The following is an 18,485-nucleotide window of genomic DNA, read 5'->3' as shown; positions in this document are numbered from 1 at the left end:
GAGAGAAAAAAGATAAAAAATGGGCATGTACTTACTTAATCCTTAGCCGAACATCTGTCAGAGTCTCAGAATTTGCTGTTATCAACTGTATAGAGGAAGACAACACGAGAGGATAACATCAAACTACTAAACATGTTCACCTCAAACGTGAGCGACGCAGAAAAAGAATAAAGAGCTTTTATAAATATATTCAGTAGAGCTTGGTGCGTTGGTGCAACACAACCGACAAAGGTCACTTATCTCATGGATCACAGCTCTTGAAATCAACTCTGATTAATGACAATGGGGCACATCCTGCGTACCCTAGCGCCAGTTTATCCTTGCATCTACAGGCTTGATGGCGGGTGTAGATGTCTCTAAACGCTTGGATGAAAATCCAATTTATTCACCACACAATCGCCAAGCTTGGGTTTGGCTCACATTAAACGAACGTGACGTTCGGACCCGACAGACGACTGATTGGATGTTGAGGTCTGATTGCATTGAGGATGCTCTGTGGGATCAAAAAGCAAGTGAAAGCAAGACAACAATTAAAACCCTAAATACTCATTTGAACACAAGGTCTATTTGTAGTAGACACGTTATTTCTGATAGTGATTTTCCAACAGCGATATTTAAGTATTCATAGCATGACTCCTTGTGTAAATTTCTTATGTGAATTCAGTAATGTTGGCTGGTTTTTATCTCACACTAAATTACTGTGATTGATGTGTTTTGGCAGTCACGTGATGTCATGCTTTTAGGGACAACCTGTCATCGGAAATAATTATGCATAACTAACGACGAACTCTCAAGGTCACCCTGCCGCCAGCAGCGACACACATGAACACCATCATAGATAGCATTCAGTTTATTTTAATTAGAATGTGGGGAAATAAAATATTTTTTGGCTCGTAAATAAATGGATTATGTGATATAACCATAAATCTTTTGTAGCAATTCATTGTAATGTTATTATAGGATGGGGTACGTTTCTAAATTTAATGGAAAGTCGTTGGCGTTATATCGCTAGTTTGTTTTTATACTAAATTATTCTAATTAGTAACTATAATCACAACACTGGCATAACCGCGTTTTATCAGTTTATTAAACTGATTCATGCACAAGTTGTGTACAAATGACGGTACAAAATGAAGTCACAAATAACGCCGCGAACAGTAAGATAAAAGTTAGGAAAAAATGCGACAGTTTGTACATCGACAGGAAAAGTACGAAAGGCTCATTGGACAAAGCGGTCATACAAAAATAAGACGTCGTAAAAAGTACTTCTGCTGCCGCCACAAAAAAATCAGTAGCTTATTTTGAGTTGAATTTCCACAATGTTGGAAGAAAAGACGGCACTCTACTTAGATGAAAAAGTGGACTACATCTATCTATCAATCACCACACAGAACAAAGAAATGAATCACAGCGAGACGAACGTTCCGCATGCTGAGCCGCAAAGCACCGATGCATGCTGGGATGTCAGCTATACGCAAATCCCCCGACAAAAATGGGGAGCCGTAAAGTACAGTGTTGTAAAAGGGCTAATGGAGTATGGGGGTCTTCATCTAGTATACCTAGCGCATGATAAAAGAGTCCATAAAAAGGACGTTTGAAAAAAGGATATCATCCATCGGAATCTTTTTTTTCTTCTTCTGGAGAGCAAGGTCTGCCCGTTGGCAGCTCGTTTTGAAGTGAGTTCAGAAGAGCGCGTCTACGTTTTTAATGAGCGCCTCTACCACTTGCCTCTGGTAGCGGATGTCGTTGAGTGCAGTCATGGCGTCGAGATCCGGAGTGCGCATGAGGGTGGGCCCAAAAACAATGGCCAGGTTCTCAGCGTTCATCAGGTTGTACTTTGCGTTCTGGGCCACCCTTAAATGGAAGCATTTAAAAAGGTCAGACATGAATTTGTTTGGTTTTGAGAACAATTGGTTTCCCTATCAGCTTTTTGGTTTCAATTTGGCAAATTCCTAGTATTTCTCCAATTACTTACCTTTTCAAGTGCCCCATTAGATACTTGAGTGTTTCATGGTGTGACAAAGGCAGCAAAGCAAGCGCCTCTCGGAAGGCTTCGAGTTTCTTGTCCTGATCCGCCAGTTCTGGAACGCCGACGACGTTAAAGGTTAAAGTGGGCGCAACTCTTGGGACGGCATTCAAAAAAAAATCAATGAATCTCTTGGCTAAAAGACTGTTGAAAGCCATTAGCCTCTCAAAGGGAGAGTACTAATGTGTATTCCAGCAAACAAAGCTGTCAAATCTAATGTATTGGATTTTTATAGGGGAATTTGCTGCCGGGGGCGCGGTTTAGCTCAGACTCACTTGCGGCCTCGATGAACCTCGGGTACGCGTTGTATGAGATGACCGGGACGGGTAAATCCCGGAGGTAGAGCTTCAGAGCACCCGTGATGATGTTGATGTCTTCGTAGGATTTCACAGAGATGTCCGTTTTCTCGCCGCCTGCCAGGATGTGTGATGGAACCAGCGGTGGACGGAAGGAAAAGAGGGGCAAAAAAAGGGGGAAGCAAAATGAGAAGCGAACTCGCAGTGGCGGGTTTCACATGGGCGAGAGGATAAAGGGCTCGTCCGGTCGCCGACGGTGCCTATCAAAGCGTCTGCGATGGTTTGATTGCCACTCTCGCCGGGCTCGTTTGCGCCTTGGTGAGCGGGCCATGGCCTACTTGCGCTGGCAGGCTGAACATCACAGTGCTGTGAGCTGGAATGACACTCTGTCATGGATGATCTCCCGCAGGCCCATCTGGGAACGTCCCCCGCTCCAGTTAAAATTCACACTGCACTTGCTGCCAGTGCACAGCCCCACGCGTTGGGTTTTTAAAGATGAGCTTAAAGCATCCCTCTAAAAAAAGTCTATTTCATGGCGGCCCAGTCGGTGTTGGAGTGGATAGCGGGTCGGTCTGAGATCGAGGGTTAAATCCCTGGTCTGAACCTTCCTGTGTGCATTTTCTCCTTGGGCTTGCAGGGGTTTTCTCCAAATACTTTGGTTTCTTCCCACATCCCAAAATAGTATGCTAAATTGCCCTTAGGTCATTTTTGTTTATTTTGTACTTCGTATTAGATGATTCTCATAAAAAACACAAATATAAGTCTTTAAGTTTCATTTTTTTCTGAAAAAGATAGTTTCCTATACTATAAATTCATAATATAGACAAACTAATAGATGGACTACAAAAATTGATAATAGGAAAAGTCCACAATATGCTTTCTTTAAAATTTGCCAGACCTCCCAGTTGAAATTGATTGCACATCGGTTGCTGTCAAATGCAGCCCACGAATAAATTGCCTTGTATTACAATATATAATACAATACCTGAAGATTCTATTGAACGTTCTATACATAGTTTGGCACTGCTCCCCCTTCGGGCTCTTTGTGTCAACACTGAATGTGAGAGACACTGGGCTGTCACTCCCAGAAGGCCACTCACTAATCCTAGCCAATGTGTCACTTTCTAATTAATCTCAAGTGAAGGTCGCTACTCATCTAAAGATGTTCAATCCTGCAAAGTGTTTGATGAGTTGAATAAGAGAGAAAGAAAAAAAGGAAAGCCAACCTTTGTCAAAGGCCGACTTCACTTCCTCCACAGAGTCGCTGAATCCTGATATTCTGTAGAGGCCTTCAGACTTCAGTCCTGAGGGCAAAAAAATGCTTAAAAAGACATACAACTGCCTGAGAAATGTAATTAAAGCAACAGTGCATATATAATATATACATAAATAATGTCCATGTCAGGCTAAAATAACGAGAAGATGCAAATTGTTTTCAGCATCACTAAGCAACCTAATAAAGATATAAATCAAAGTGAGATTCAGCTGTCTGTCAGCAGGCAAACAATGAGAAAGCAATCAACTCCTCTGATGTGGTTAAAGTGATATAAAATGAGTTTAGGCAGAAAAAAGCACTGACACATATTCCTCATTAAATAATAAAATGTCCTGTAACCATCGACTCTTAACTTCTTAGTAATGTCAGGTATTGCGCTGTCATTATTGTAACCTCAATGTTTTCTTTCTAATGTATTGTTTTCTATTTTTCTTTCCTATTTCTGTAAACTGCCTTGACACTGTAAATTGGCATTTTTCAGGTTCATTAATGTGCAGTTTCCCGTTCCAAAAAAAATGGAGTTGAATAATAAAAGCACACTCACCCCTTGACTCAATCTCCCTTATGCACATGTCCACCACCATGGGCCGCGCTGTGTTGTGGGCGTTTACCAGGGTGGTGAGGTCGCAGCTATAGACTTTCCGGATGTGTCTCAAACTTGGTTTGCAGTTGTTGGGAACCAGAGGCGAACACTGTTTGTGGACGTTGACGCCGCAGTCTGCATACAACAGAGACATCGACAGGATTCAAGAAATGCTAATGATAAAAAAAATACTCTAATGTCTTTTGTGGAGATAAATAATAGCCCTTGTTGATGGATTTTGTTCAGTTCACCAACCTAATTGAGCTTTTGTATCGATTCAAATTCCAACGTGTTTAGGCCAGCATAAAAACAACAAAAGAGCCAGTCTTCTAAATCAATGTGTGTTCCCCGAATGCCACGAAGCTCCTCCTCCCTGTCATGCACTGCCCTACAAACATTATTAGAGACTAAAATGTCTATGCTTAGTGAAGGCTAGCTGCCTGGATGGACCTAAAAGGTCAATGTTGTGCTGTGTCCAAGCGTATAAAAGGAAGACACATAAACAATGTGCAACCCAGAGGGAATAGTTTTGTTTAATAAAGTGAAAAAGCACAGAATTAGTATTTTTTCCAATGTGAATCATTGTAGAAAAGCATGAATAAAATGAAATTTGTTCAGTCAGTGGTCACTCTGAGTGAAAGCAGCTTTTATATTGACCTCCCTTCCACACCCCTCCTCGTGATGTCATTAACACCCATTATAACATGCCCCTGTGCTCAGATCTGTCAATGTGGGTATAAGTGATCTCACATTTTAGTGGTGAAACATTACTTTCTCTCCTATTAGATGTCTAAAAATTCAACTTTTCCACACTTAAATATTTTACACAAGCACTTGTGTTGTGAAAGGAAAGGAACAAATATGGTAGGAAAAGGTAGACCTCCAAGAATAACCATCTTCTAACGGATATTGTCAGGGGCAAAGCGGTCTCAGGTATTCCATTCCTGCCTTCGTAACAGACGCAGACACGCGCAGCGAATTAGAGGAGCGCTAAAAAGGACGAGGAATGGAGGCGGACCGCCGGCGTTGAGCTCAATTTTTTTTTCTTCTTACCAAACCGAGCTCATGCTGCAACAATGGCAGCGGAAGAAGCAATTCAGCCGCTGCGGGCTACACTAGACCTACTTCCGCTGACTAAAATGGAGCAGCTCCTCGAGCTCTTAGATCTCTTCAGTCGTCGTTAATTTCAGGAGAGGTTTTCATCTGATTTTTTTTTTCATTCCACCCACTCTTAAAATTTTCTTTCAAATCCTCGCCCCCCCGCCAAAGTAAACACTGTGAATCATAGTCCCCAGTTGGTAGAAGACATTATTTAGATCAGGGGTGTCAAAAGCATTCACACCCTGTTTAAGTGAATTGGATCTCTATCGTATCAATGGTAGGCAGTGAGTCTATTTTGTCACTTCCTCGTCATTGTAGGGGTGCTTACAGGTCACTTGTTGTCAATTTTTCTATTGATTTTGGTTGAATGTGTTGGTCACTTTCTGCTGGTTTTTGGCCATTTGGTTTTTGGGGCATTTTACGGTTCCTTGTTCACTCATTGGCTGTTATTAATGGCATAGTTTTGACTGCAGGGTGTGAAATAACCAATAAGAATGTGGATAAGAAATTGAGAAAAATGCAGAAGTGCACACACTCAACCACAGAATTTACAAAATTCTAGTTTTATTCCACTCCAAGTCATCCCTGTGGCCCTTCTGGCCCGTAGGCCGTATGTTTGACACCAATGATTTAGATGAAAATGGGTCCCAGGAGGAAAGGATTCAGGGTTTATATGCATTGGTGCAGAAATGTAATTACCTAAAGAGATGATTCTCTTAAGGGTATCTGACAAGCGGTATAATAGAGGAGGCCTGTGCCCATGTGTTAGCATTGCAGGGCTCCAAGGGTCCCAGGTGGGATGAAAGAGGGTGTGGTGAATGTCTAAAGAACACCATTAGATAAGGAGATGCTGTTTTTTGGGAACGACAGCAGGTTTTGGTCGGTTGCCATGGCAAAGAGGCTAGGGTTCCGTCTGGGATGGTGTTGTTCGCTCAGTTACTGACCGGCACTTGTTTTGGTGCCCGTGTTGGATAAATAATTCATATTCAAGAAAATTAACGGACCAAGTGTGTGGCTCACTTGATTGGTCGGAGGGGCTGAATTTTAATTTGCGTGGAAACGGGGCGGCTTTCCCTCGCTCTGATCTTGGCGCCTCATTAAAAAGACGTGCCAGCTTTGTTTTCCTTCACGGGCACGATGAGATGGGATTGTAGGGGGCGAATGTATGTGTGTATGTGTTTGAGGGGGTGGGGGGCAGTTTGGTGAGGGTGGCACAACAAGCACCAAGCAAAGGCTGGCTCCCTGGAGCTCGGCCAAAACAGTTGAGCACATACAAAAAAGAGGGGAAAGGGGGCGCAGCACTTTTTTGGTATGCAAATGTGAGGACCATGAGAGGCTTTGGTGCCCTAGATTTGAATACTGGTGCCGGATAGTGAAGGAATGGCATGGCCTGGAAAATCAGACTGCAAACATGTGCATCTTCAATTTGCTTGCTGTCAGATTTGAAAACGAAATCATAAACAATTAACGATGAATCTCGCACTGACACCGGGTGTGTGTGTGCAACACACTTTGTTTCATCAATAAAACATCAAACAGCCTTCAGAGAAGGATGTGAATTTTAACAACTACCACTAAACAATATGGCAAAATGGCAGTAGAACTTTTTTCTTTGAAATATAGATGATGAACTCTAATTGAATTGTTGGGTGAGTAAGAAATATTAATACATGTAGATGTGTTTTATGAAAAAAAGCCAATGTTTCCACAATGGTTACAATCTTTTTCATTTCAAAAAACATTTTCAAATGTAATCAAGCTCGCAAACATCATGTATTACATCACGGCAACCAGGCCCTCATTCCACTCTATTATACAACCCCCTAATCCAATGTTTTCACTGTTGGGATTGTAGATTAAAAGGGAAATAATCCAGCTCCAGATGTACTAAAAACCAAGTAACCCATATACAGCTATGCTCACTTTGTAATCAGTGAGGAGACATGCAAGAGAATTGAAATTGTACCTGAACATTTGACCCCTTGAGCCATCAGCCCCCACATGAAACTGGCACAGTGGTCACACCAGTGAGGCCCTCGGAAGGTATGGACCTGCAAAACGGAAAAAGACAATGACAGATAATGGTGAGACAGCCTGCCAGTACAAAGGGTGTCCTCTTGTCATTGATTCTGTGTGTACGTGTGTATGTGTGTGTGTGTGTATTTAATTCCCTTCTTTGTCAGAAAAAGACTGCCTGGAAGCTACCTTGGACCACTCATTAAAAAGCTACTTTTCCCTTGAACTGCATTTATATACATTTGATTATTTCTTGTGTACTCTGGGCAGCAATTTGGATAGAATGTGATATTTTAAGTCTGGCAGTTTATTTATTTGTTGATCAAATATTTGGGTGCAGAATTTAAAATTGTTTTTGTTTGTCAAGATAAAAATTCTGTTGTTATTACATAAGAAAATTTACATCCTAGAGTTAGAAACTTCAAATGAAAGACAAAAGATGAGATTGGTTTTGCATTGTGTACCTAAAAATTCATTCAAATAAGATTTTAGAATTAAAACAATTAAAATTGTACTATTAGGCCTGTCAAAAATGTTATGTTAAGGCTAACATTGGAGATTAGTAAATTGAATCTAAAAAGTCCCACAGTATAAATATAGCCCCTAATAAACACATGTATTTGACAGCACTACACACACAGTACATTAACCTGCCAAAACTATACTAATTAACTCTTAAAATGGATAAAAGGTACAGAAAGCATATGACGAAGATCCAACTGTGAACGAGGTGCAAACAAGCAAGTGATAGCAGTAGTGAGTGTCAAGTCTTTGCCATGATGCCAAAGTGGGGGCTCACACTTCACTATCATATGGAAACAGCCTGATTTCACAAGGTAACAACAGCTAGCCAATCAGGAACGCCCATGAGAGGGAGAAGCCCCAGTTTGAGGCTTCATAACAACATCGAGGGCGAGCCGTGTTTCAAAGTGGCGATCACAGCATTTCCTTCCCTAAATGTAGACTACCAGTTTGAAGTTGGCATGGAATACGGGGATTGACTCTATTTTGGGGGAAAGACAAACATCAATAAGCCTGCAACAAAAAAAAAAGCCCAACTCTTGTGGTTAAAAGGCTCCATTTGGGTCTCGGGCGTTGTGGTTTCTTGGTAATGGCCTTATAAATGCAGGAACTGTACTCATTATAGGTTAAAAAGGGACATTTAGTTATGGATGGGAACAAAGAAGAAGGGCGGCATCGGTTCAAAACACTTTCCGAGCTCTCGATTCAAAGCAGACCGAAAGAGGACCTTTGGAACCAGAAAACATAGACGAGAACACTCCACCACTGTTTTGACCACTCCATCGGCCTAATCTCTCCATCTGGCACTCAAATTAACAGCAGTGGTACACAGGGCTCCCCACAGATTTTCCTTTCTTCGGACGGGCCAAAACAGTTGTTTTTAATCGCATCTCCTCCCCTCTGCCCCCTTCTACCCCCCCAACACTCCCCTTCCATGTTATTTCCCTGTAGGGAAGCGTGAGAAGCAGCCTTTCACCACACATGATGAAATGAATCAAGTGTTCTGAAAGGTAGAGAACAACAGCGACATTTAAGTCCCCCTCCTAATTCCAAGCCTCACCTTGAAGTTATGGACTTTCTCCGATAAAGGCCGCTCGGTTTCCTTCAGCGAGGCTCTACGGACCAGAGATGTGAGCTGGGAATAGGCGAAGAGTTTAAGTGGCTGCCAGAAGGTGGCGGAAGGTTTTTCGGGCCCCATCCTCATCCCCAAAGCGGCTGCCAAAATCTCCTCCTGGTTGGCCTCTCGTTTGCTTCTTTGCACCAGGGACTTTTCTTCCTTGTAGGGTTCTTTGGACGGCATCCTAGGCTCAGCCGTCTCCCGGCTCAGGGGGAGACGAGGTCCCGAAGTGCGAACATGAAGAAGCTTCCCGATTCTCGAAGCAAGTCCTTGCCGAATAACGTTATTGTTTACACACAGTGGAAAAGAACCAGAAGAGTCTTGGTTGTCAGCAGTTACTGGGGGAACTTGGGAAGCTCAGACAATGGTCGTAGAGCAAAAAAGCCACAGATTCTCATGGCAGTCCCTCGGAACATGTATGCAGATGAGATGCGCGGTGGCGTTAATCCTCCCCTGCCTGCGCTGAGCTGATATTCTCCTCGGAACAGAGGCAGCACACTGTGTTTGGATGCTGTGAGAGCAAGCCGAGTGAGGGGGAGGAGTACGGGGGTGGATCCTGTAGTAGTCATGGCTTATTAAATGGATCCCACCAGCCAATAGCGGCACGTATTCAGCCGCTGCTCCTGGCTGCTGCTGGCTGCTTCTGGCTGCCGGCACCCCACCCCCCACGTGCTATCGCCATCAGATAACCGAGCGGGAAAACTGGACTGAGAGGAGGCCTGTAATGAGCAGTGAATGGGTCACGCATCAATGCTGAGAGCCCTTGCCACAGGAGTGGCTGGTTAAATTTGGAAAATTGCCTTGTCACCAAAACAGGCCAACCATGAAAAGGTGAAAGGATCAAATCCTAGAAGAAGTGTTGAATATTTAGACAATTTCATCAACTGCCTGTTCAAGTCACCTCATCCAGACCATGATTTAGAAAATAATAATATTGACACTTTATGATAGCGATAAATCAAACAGTGGAGTGAATTGTGATGGATTGTAATTTCAAGGCCATATTTAATGCCATTCACAATCTTTAGTTTATAATAAGTACTATAACATTACATGCTGATATCTGAATGGACATCTGTCTATAATAAAACAACTTTCTGTATTCATTATTTATCGGTATAATGACTAGTTTTTCCGACACTTTTGTTCAAACAGAAAAGAGTATATAGGACAAGCATCCATAAATTATGACCTCACTATAAATCTTATAGCACTCACTACACACTTCACTTTTAAAAAATGTATATCCAACATGTTGCATTCTCTTTAGACATGAAACATTTTGTCCTCTCTGCAGCTCAGGATCTATTGTGACAATACACGTGCAACATTGCAAATGCAAATGAGGTATCAAATATAGCATCACCATAGCAATGTGGAAATCTGCTTTCTAATTTACACTGCAAGTCAAATGTGATTAAACCCCCGTACTGTGGGATCTATTTCAGGCGTCAAAGGTACAATGTTCCTTTTAACACGTACTTTAGTGCAGTAGAGAGAGCTACTGTATTATTAAATTGAAGTAGAAAGGTATCTTTAAAAAGAAATTCATAGGAGTAGAGGGGAGCTTTGAAGAAACATACACAGATGGAAAGTGACATTCCAATGTTTGGCATGGACAGTAGCCGAATCCTAACATGAAAGGAGGCAAACAGAGCACTTCCACGGCAGGCGTCCTGCTTAGCACAACGTCCTCACTCAGTGGGGTATTTGAGTTTCGAATAGATAAAAGACAGCAAAAAGCTTTGGTTGGAACCAGTTCATCCTCTCAGTCCAGGGCTTCCTAGTGCAATCGTGTTGCCAGAAGGCGTGTTCAACTCACAGGATGTGGTTCACTTTGACCAGCGCTCTGCTCTAATTGATGCTGATTGATTTACATGGCTTTCCAAATTGTCCAGAAATGACACTCGAGGGAGGAGGGGGGATGAAGTACAGTATCTTTCACATTACTACGGAAATGCCCATTCATATCTGGTGTGGGGGTCAAATTATTTGACTTAAAGCAGCAAGAAAATGGAGATTCAGATATTTTTGTTCTCCAAACATTTGAATTAAAAGCATTCTTATCAGCAAAAAAAGTATCTAAAAGAATAGAATAGAAAAATATGGATTTTTTTCCCAATCGTGAAATAATAGCCTATTTTTCCTTTGGCACATTAAATGTCTATTCATACAATATTGTAATCTTGTGCAGGCTTGAGGAAGCCGCCAAAATGCTGAAAAATGGCTCGCAACCAGAGGTCGGCTGATCTGAAAATGTTACCTTCAAAAGCTATTTTTTAATCTCATGACTTGGCTCACTTTAAGGAACTTTCTTCCCTGAACACTTTGTTGCCTTCTTTTCTGACTTTGAGCTGTTACACATTTTGGGATGTGCTGCACTTTTTTTCCTGTTCTGTAGAAAATGTCTTACATAAGAAAATGTTTCTATAATGCCGTGCTGACCTGACACGATGACAACATTGAAAGAGCATCTGCACTCTTTGCCCTCATGAGATTTTGACGTCAATAGAACATCTTCATCATTTCCAATGTACCAGTACATCCAAATGTAAAAATCCTAATCTGGATCTCCCACCTCGCTGCAGTGGATTTAACATCTCCTTCCAGTGATATATATATATAACACTAAAAGACCTGCTAAACTGACCTCACCCTTCAGAAAATCATCAGATCATCAAGTTACATAATGTTTTATGTAAGTGGAAAACATGAAAACTGTGATAAAGTACAACTATTGAGGAAAACCTGCATCTTCTCGTTATGTATGACCAACATCAAGTAAGCAATCATCACAACGACGCTTAAAATGACTATGAGATGAATACCAAATGAACAACACTCATAATTCATTGGCGTGGAAGAGCACAAAGCAAATCCCCGACAAAGAAGCGGATTTAATGAGACTCAGAGATATCAAATGGTGGCACCAACAATGCTTTTTTTTTGCTAGCCTTGCAAGAAAACTGCAACAAATTAAACTCAATTTCACCAGGAAAGATAAATTACCAGCATGTGCCTGGAACAGCCTGTGCCGCGACAGTGATGTATGGTGCCCTGCTATCGTCACTTGCTATTCATAAGCAAGGTCAGAACATGGCTGAGACGCAAACTGCTTGCATCACATAAGGTGAATGAAATATTGAGATTTGATATAACCATTAGCTGCAGTTTAACCGAGGGTTATTTCACCCTCTATGACAGAAGGCAATTATCTGAATAAATAGCTGCCGCGGTTAAATAAAATCCAGGTGTTTGTTTAGGATGATGACAGCCAGAGAGTGACTAGAACACGGGTGTCCAACTCTGGTTTGGTTTGTGGTCCAGTATGAAACCACGAGCAGGCCACTTCTGGCCCGCGGGCCGCAAGTTTGAGCTAAAATGAATCAAAGATTAAGAAAAAAAAATAGGATTTATAATATTCATTTTTGTCACAATTTTGCTAAGGTAGAACTATAGGGACTCTCACAATTATCATTTGAAATGGTTTAATCTATTTTGCTGGATGGAAATTTTTTGGTTTACAAAGAGATACTATCTTGGAATTATCGAGGTAGTAATATACAAGCTGGCAAATGATAATTAAAATATTTTATCTCTCGGTGGCAGCAGAAATGCTTGCCGCGATACTCGGTGAAAAAAGCAGTCAGACAGAGACAAATGGTGCTTTGTGTCTTGGCTATTTTGGTTTTGCTTAAGTAACATAATAATCAAGAGTGACTTGTGATTAACCACATGGATGATTTTCAAGAACGAATTTAAAGTCCACTTTAAAATCACTTGATTCGTGATTTGCAATGAATAGGGGGCTAAATATCAATTATTCAATGGCTGTAGAATTGGACAGCTTTTCTCGTCAATGGCAGCCAAACATCATTCACTTCCATATTCCAAATGAATTGCAAATTAATGGCAACACACGAGATAAAGCACTTTGAAAAAGACTAAAACGCCTTAAATGGAACTTGAAAATCACATGCTTTGCGAGATGATAGATAAAGCAAGTCATCTCATTTTTCTTTTCATTTTTTACATAATTGGACACGCAAACACGTCCAGAATGTCACTGGGCTTTTTCATTATTGCAGCAATCCACACGGTTGATTGAAATCAATTAATCGAGGCTTCTTATGACGTGGGGGGCTTATTGAATTTATTCGAGAAGAGAGCGAGCCGCCTGAATGACAAATGAAGGAGAAGATGAAAATTGTGGACAAAAATATGCCCCGAGGTTGGAGCTGTTTGGGTCACAACGGTCACCCATGAAATCAATTACACCACGTTCCCAATAGGCTTAACATTCATCAAAATTCTCAAATACATTAAATTAGAAATGAACAGTGTTCATTCAATGCCAACATTCCATTTCTATTGAAAATTAAAGGCTATAATAAACTGCTAAAGAAATTCACATTGGGTGTTTTTTTTTTTTTTTTAGGACAAAGCCTTGTATTTACATCAAAAGACTGTTTGGACTAAGAACGATGCACTTTGGTGATTATATTTTGCATTTGTTGGCCATAAATGGACAATGATGAAAAATGGAGGACCGCTAATGGCGCCTCACATTTGGCAAGGGGGGCTTAATTATGTGATCGTAATCTGCTCACTGTCTGAACTTGGCTGTGGAGGACACAAATATGTGGAATGTTGAGCATACTGCATCTTATGTTTTCACTAGCCGCAGACAAACAGCATCTGCTTCGGGTTGCAATTTCCCTCGAGAAGGTTATCTGAGCGATGTGCCTTTTTTTTTTTTTTTTCATCAGGCTGCTGGTTTATTTATTTATTAGCTGACTGGTCACGTGATGTTAATTGAGATTTAAGATGTGTTGATGGAGGAGGAATGGCAATAAACTATTTTTATTCAAAGACTTTTAGTGTCTCAAGGACATAGGTGTTTTTCCAATGATTCTTTGTGTTATTTTCTCAGGTGAATTAACAGTCAAGGTCATGTCAGAATATCTATATGAACAAAATAACATTATCATAATGTTTCTGGTAGTAAATGGGCTATTTTGCCTCATGAAACACTGACATTAATGCAATTTTTTTAAGAAGCACATATTACCAGAAATAAATGATTTGTCAACACCCAAATGAATTTAAAGGGTCAGTGAATTCCTTTTTGTCATAACTGCATATTTACGCTGTTGGCCAAAGATTACAAAACGCACCAAAAACAGGGGAAGGCATTCTTCACCAAATCTCAAATATTCAATTTCAGCCTAAGAATCATAAATACTTCACAGATGACTAATCCATGCAGAAAATAGAACAGTTACTTTACAGTGCTTAAAATATTATATCACAGCATATTGATAATCCTCCATGGAAGCATTACTTAACATCTAATGTGTGATTGAAGATATGAAACCACACGATGGCCAAACAAATGGAGGTTCCAGCAGAGATATTTAAACAGTTAAAACTGCATTATGGCTCTGAGCATAATTTGCTCATTGTTTTTGACTATCCACTTGCCCCCAGAACGTCCCTAAAACTGCCCTAGAGTCCCCTTAAATAACATGCATAAGTCAGTTACACAACCAGTGGTATAATAATTGTGATTTTCTAGAAATGTTAGACATGTTTGTTCCTTTGTTTCTAATCATTTTTGTGCTATCCGCTGTCCGGCTATGATCGCTCTCGGGCTCCCTTCATTGCGGCACTTGATAACACAGGCACACAACTCGGCAGAATCATTTGTCACAGTCAATGGAAATTCAACGATCACAAAGCCTGCTCGATAGTGTCACTTTATTCTAACATTGGCAGGCACGGCATAATGTACTCTGCAGTAAAAAGCTTGCTTATTGTTGATGTGCAGGCTGGCCTCTGGCTCAATGTCCACTTTCGCACGCCTGTACTTGCTCTAACGGCCTTTCTCACTTGGATAAATACATAACTTGTACCTATAATGGATCACCGACGCTCCGTTATCTAAGAGTAAAGTAGTTCCGGGCTGTCTGGCACATCAGGCAACATCTCAACCCACTTTAGACAAAGAAAAGCAGAACTAAGGGCTGCGCGCCATCATTCAAACAGCAAAGAGAATGTTATTTGTGGTGGGATCAAATGGGGCCAGAGCAGAGCAGTGCTGCACAATATACAAAGAACAGGGAGCATCTGTCAGGGCAGGTTTATGATTTGTCTTGAATGAATAGATAACGTCTCCCTAATCCCATAATATTGCTCATTTGTCCTGGGAATACGAGAGTTGCCTTCTTACATGTGACCCCCCTTCAGGGAGTTAATAAGATTCGTGGTAATAACGGGGTGAACAGATCAGAAAGCAAAGCCCAGCTTCCAACAAAATGTTCAAAAAACAAGAAAAAAGAGCACAAAACAAAGTTAATCAAAAACTATAAGGGTGGGTTACCAATTTCACTTCATTTCCTTGGAGGGTACGATATTTGAAATATCACAAACTTTGTCATAAATACATGTTTCTTGCATATTTAATTATAGCTCAATATGATGATTTTTTTAATAAGAAGAGCACGTTTATGTTGGTTTCAGTTAACATCAGCTCATCCATACTGTGCACTGTGCAGCAGTGCAAGAAGAAACATGGCTGTGAACCGTTTGGATATGCTTGAACAGCCCCTGGACGGCAGCCATCTTGAGGCTCCAGGGCGAAATGTCACGGTCTGCCCTTTTGTCCTTGCTGAAAAATCGAGGATGTTCTTTTTGGAGTATTTTTATAATTTGGGAAGAAAGCATGAAGAAATGCTGCAGTATTTATCATGAACTAACTTGGTATAAATCTTTGTTGTCTTTTGCATCCTAAGTAAGCTATTGGCTGACTTATTTCTTATTATGTTCCTTGTCAACCTTCAGTTTTAGGAAGTACAACTTGTAAATATTACAAAAAATTGTCAATGTAGGCAATTCATTGCACATATGCTTAATAACCAAATCGATAAATACACATTAAATTACTTTCCCCATATACCGCTGCTATTGAGAATCAAGGGAATCTCCGTAAAATGGCATTATGTAAATGAAATCCCTTGAATGTAAATCTGATACTTAAGGCTGAAACTGATTAAAACCCAATTATAGAAAAGCACAGACTGCAATATGTGATTATTGAATGGAAATCAGAAACAAAAATCCTTTTTTATCAACCAAACCTGTAATATTTCTTTGTTTTGGTACTGAAACCAACATATAATACTGCTTAATCTTCTTTTTTTTCAATTTGTGTCTTGACTGAGCCCTTGTGGTGCCCTTAAAATAAAAAATAAAAAAAGAACAGTATTTTGTTACATATTTGGTAAAGTCATGCGCTCAACAGCTGGTTTTCTCAGCTAAACAAACACGGGTGCTTGTCATGTTACACTATCTTTCATGGCTCTAAGCGTCCTTTTCTGTTTTATCAGCAGCTGGTGTGCAAGAGGAACAAGTCTACTCTCTGGGCTCACGTCATCAGTCACAGACTTTATGGGCCCAGTTAGTGTAGAGCTGCCTCTTTAAAGCAGTGACCTGCTAGACCCTTATGTGTCTGGATGAAATTTTATCAGCTACGTCGCTCAGTAGCTCCACTGGGACATTTTATAGGAAAATCCTAGTTCAGCGGGGCCTGTAATCCTGTTAAATTAACTGGGCTTGCATGAGAAAACGAGCACAGGGCCGTGCCGGGATTCGAGCAGACAGAACTAATTGCGACAAACTGCTAACGAGTTTTGGAGAACATGCAAACTACACACAGGTGGACCGACCTGGATTTGAACCCAGATCCCCCACTGTCAGGCCAACACGATAACCACCCATTGTTACAAGAATTCCTTTCTCTAAACAAACAACAACCAAAAAAGCAACAAAATTGCACGTCTCCTGCTATCTCTGGCATCCAATAAATTAACGACGACAGGTTTATGTCAAGTCCATTGAAGAAAGGGAGGAACGTGAGTGTAAATGATTGTTTATCCATAAGAGGGCAAACAAACATGCATTAAAAAATAAAGTCGCCGCCTCAAAATGTTTTATGTGGAAAGACTTATTTATAAGAAGACCGTGTCACAGTTACGAGGATGAGCGATTCAATAAAAGCCAGCCTTAGATATGATGGACGGTGTAATGAAGGAGCTAATGAGGGAGATCAAGACGGTCACAGAGCCAATAAATCAATACAACGGTGCTTACAAAGATACAAGTGCAATCAGTGGTCAGTGCACGGAGAGAAATGGCGGGGGCTGGGGGGCTTTACGGAGAGGGGCCATACGTGGCATGGCTTGACATTGTCATGTGCTCAATGTCAGCGAGCACGCGGCGGATATTTACAGCTTTTCAAAGAGCATCGTAACATTTTATATGCAGAATATGAAAGTGGGGGAGAAGCTGCAGCAGGTGATGTGTTTTAATTAAAAGGCTTAATAGGAATATGCTCATCATTGCAAGTCGTAGCTCAAGGGAGAAAACCAATCCGAGGTCGTCGCACTTATGGTACGGTGACAAAGCATGTTTCCCCATAATTTCCATGTTTTTTTTAATACACCGGTCACACACACAATTGTCCCGATCCAATTTTTTAAAGCTTCTTTGTTCGAGCAGTGTTCTTAAGGAGAACACAGGTCAGGCTTCACGGAGGTTACTGTCAAGCGCAGCACGGCGACGATAGGAACGCGAGTAAATTGCATCGTGGAAGATAATATGCACACGCAGCACAAGAGCGACTAGACCAGGCCAGTCTGGCATGAATACTAATGTAAGCCTCTAATGGTGGAGACCTCCCGGAGCTGCCGTGAAAGGCCAACGCTCAGGGGAAGGATTGGCATGGGTGATAGAAAAGCCTGCACATGCCCTGTGGGGCTTTGCCTTTTCTGCAACGCAAACGAGGTGATCAAAAACTGAGGGATTGTAATGCATTTTCAAATTATGGGAATATTCTCTCGGCAGGGAATTTATCGGAAAACAGAATCAATCGTTTAGGAAAGAGAAGTTTAAAGGTTGGCATTTCAGAAAGAAGTTTTTTATGTTTTTTCTCCTTCTTCTGGATCTGTTTGTTGTTTTCTTTTGTATGACACAATTACTGAATTGTGAGGAATAAAAATGCCCAGTGATCATTATGAAGGAGAATTAAACATTTTAAGAATGAATTCTCAATTTGTAATGCGCTGTTTTTTGTGTATAAACAGTCATAGGTTCCTAATTTTTTTATGCAAAACCATATCTCAAAGATGTCAAGGACCACTGAGAAAATCTGTTTGCTTAAATAACAAAAATAAATGGCCATAGTTAAATATGCTACCATTGTAAATATGTGTGAACTAAGTCTTCTCCACCACAGAATTTGCATCATAATAGAGGCCATCTTGAGTGGGTGCTGCGGGCAGCTTGTTCCCGTTTGGTTTGGGACATAAGCAGCATATTTACATAATCTGAATTAAATGTAAATCAAGCTGTTTCATCTCCCTCTCCCCAGAATTGAGGGGGTAAAACCTACTCTTCAAAAAAGCGCCACTCAGCACCTCTTACTTGGGGTCCTGGGGCGATCTTTTATTCAGCAGCCTGTGCATTTTTTTCCATTTTTTTGAAAATTT

At 41.0% G+C, this 18,485-nt stretch overlaps 1 protein-coding gene across 1 annotated transcript; it reads right to left on the bottom strand.

Annotated features, from left to right (window-relative positions):
* Window positions 1-1,069: 1,069 nt before the first annotated feature.
* On the bottom strand, window positions 1,070-9,488 carry chn1 (chimerin 1). The gene is made up of 7 exons (XM_077727525.1): window positions 8,881-9,488; window positions 7,249-7,333; window positions 4,143-4,316; window positions 3,549-3,626; window positions 2,302-2,439; window positions 1,976-2,081; window positions 1,070-1,854 (listed from the first exon to the last, which is right to left on the bottom strand). The coding sequence occupies exons 1-7, from the start codon at window positions 9,118-9,120 to the stop codon at window positions 1,683-1,685; spliced, it is 993 nt and encodes a 330-aa protein (XP_077583651.1). The 5' UTR covers window positions 9,121-9,488; the 3' UTR covers window positions 1,070-1,682.
* Between the last annotated feature and the right edge of the window lie 8,997 nt (window positions 9,489-18,485).

The sequence above is a fragment of the Stigmatopora nigra genome, chromosome 11 (genome assembly GCF_051989575.1).
Source record: "Stigmatopora nigra isolate UIUO_SnigA chromosome 11, RoL_Snig_1.1, whole genome shotgun sequence".
Lineage (NCBI taxonomy): Eukaryota > Metazoa > Chordata > Actinopteri > Syngnathiformes > Syngnathidae > Stigmatopora > Stigmatopora nigra.
This window is presented reverse-complemented; position numbering and strand designations above follow the sequence as displayed.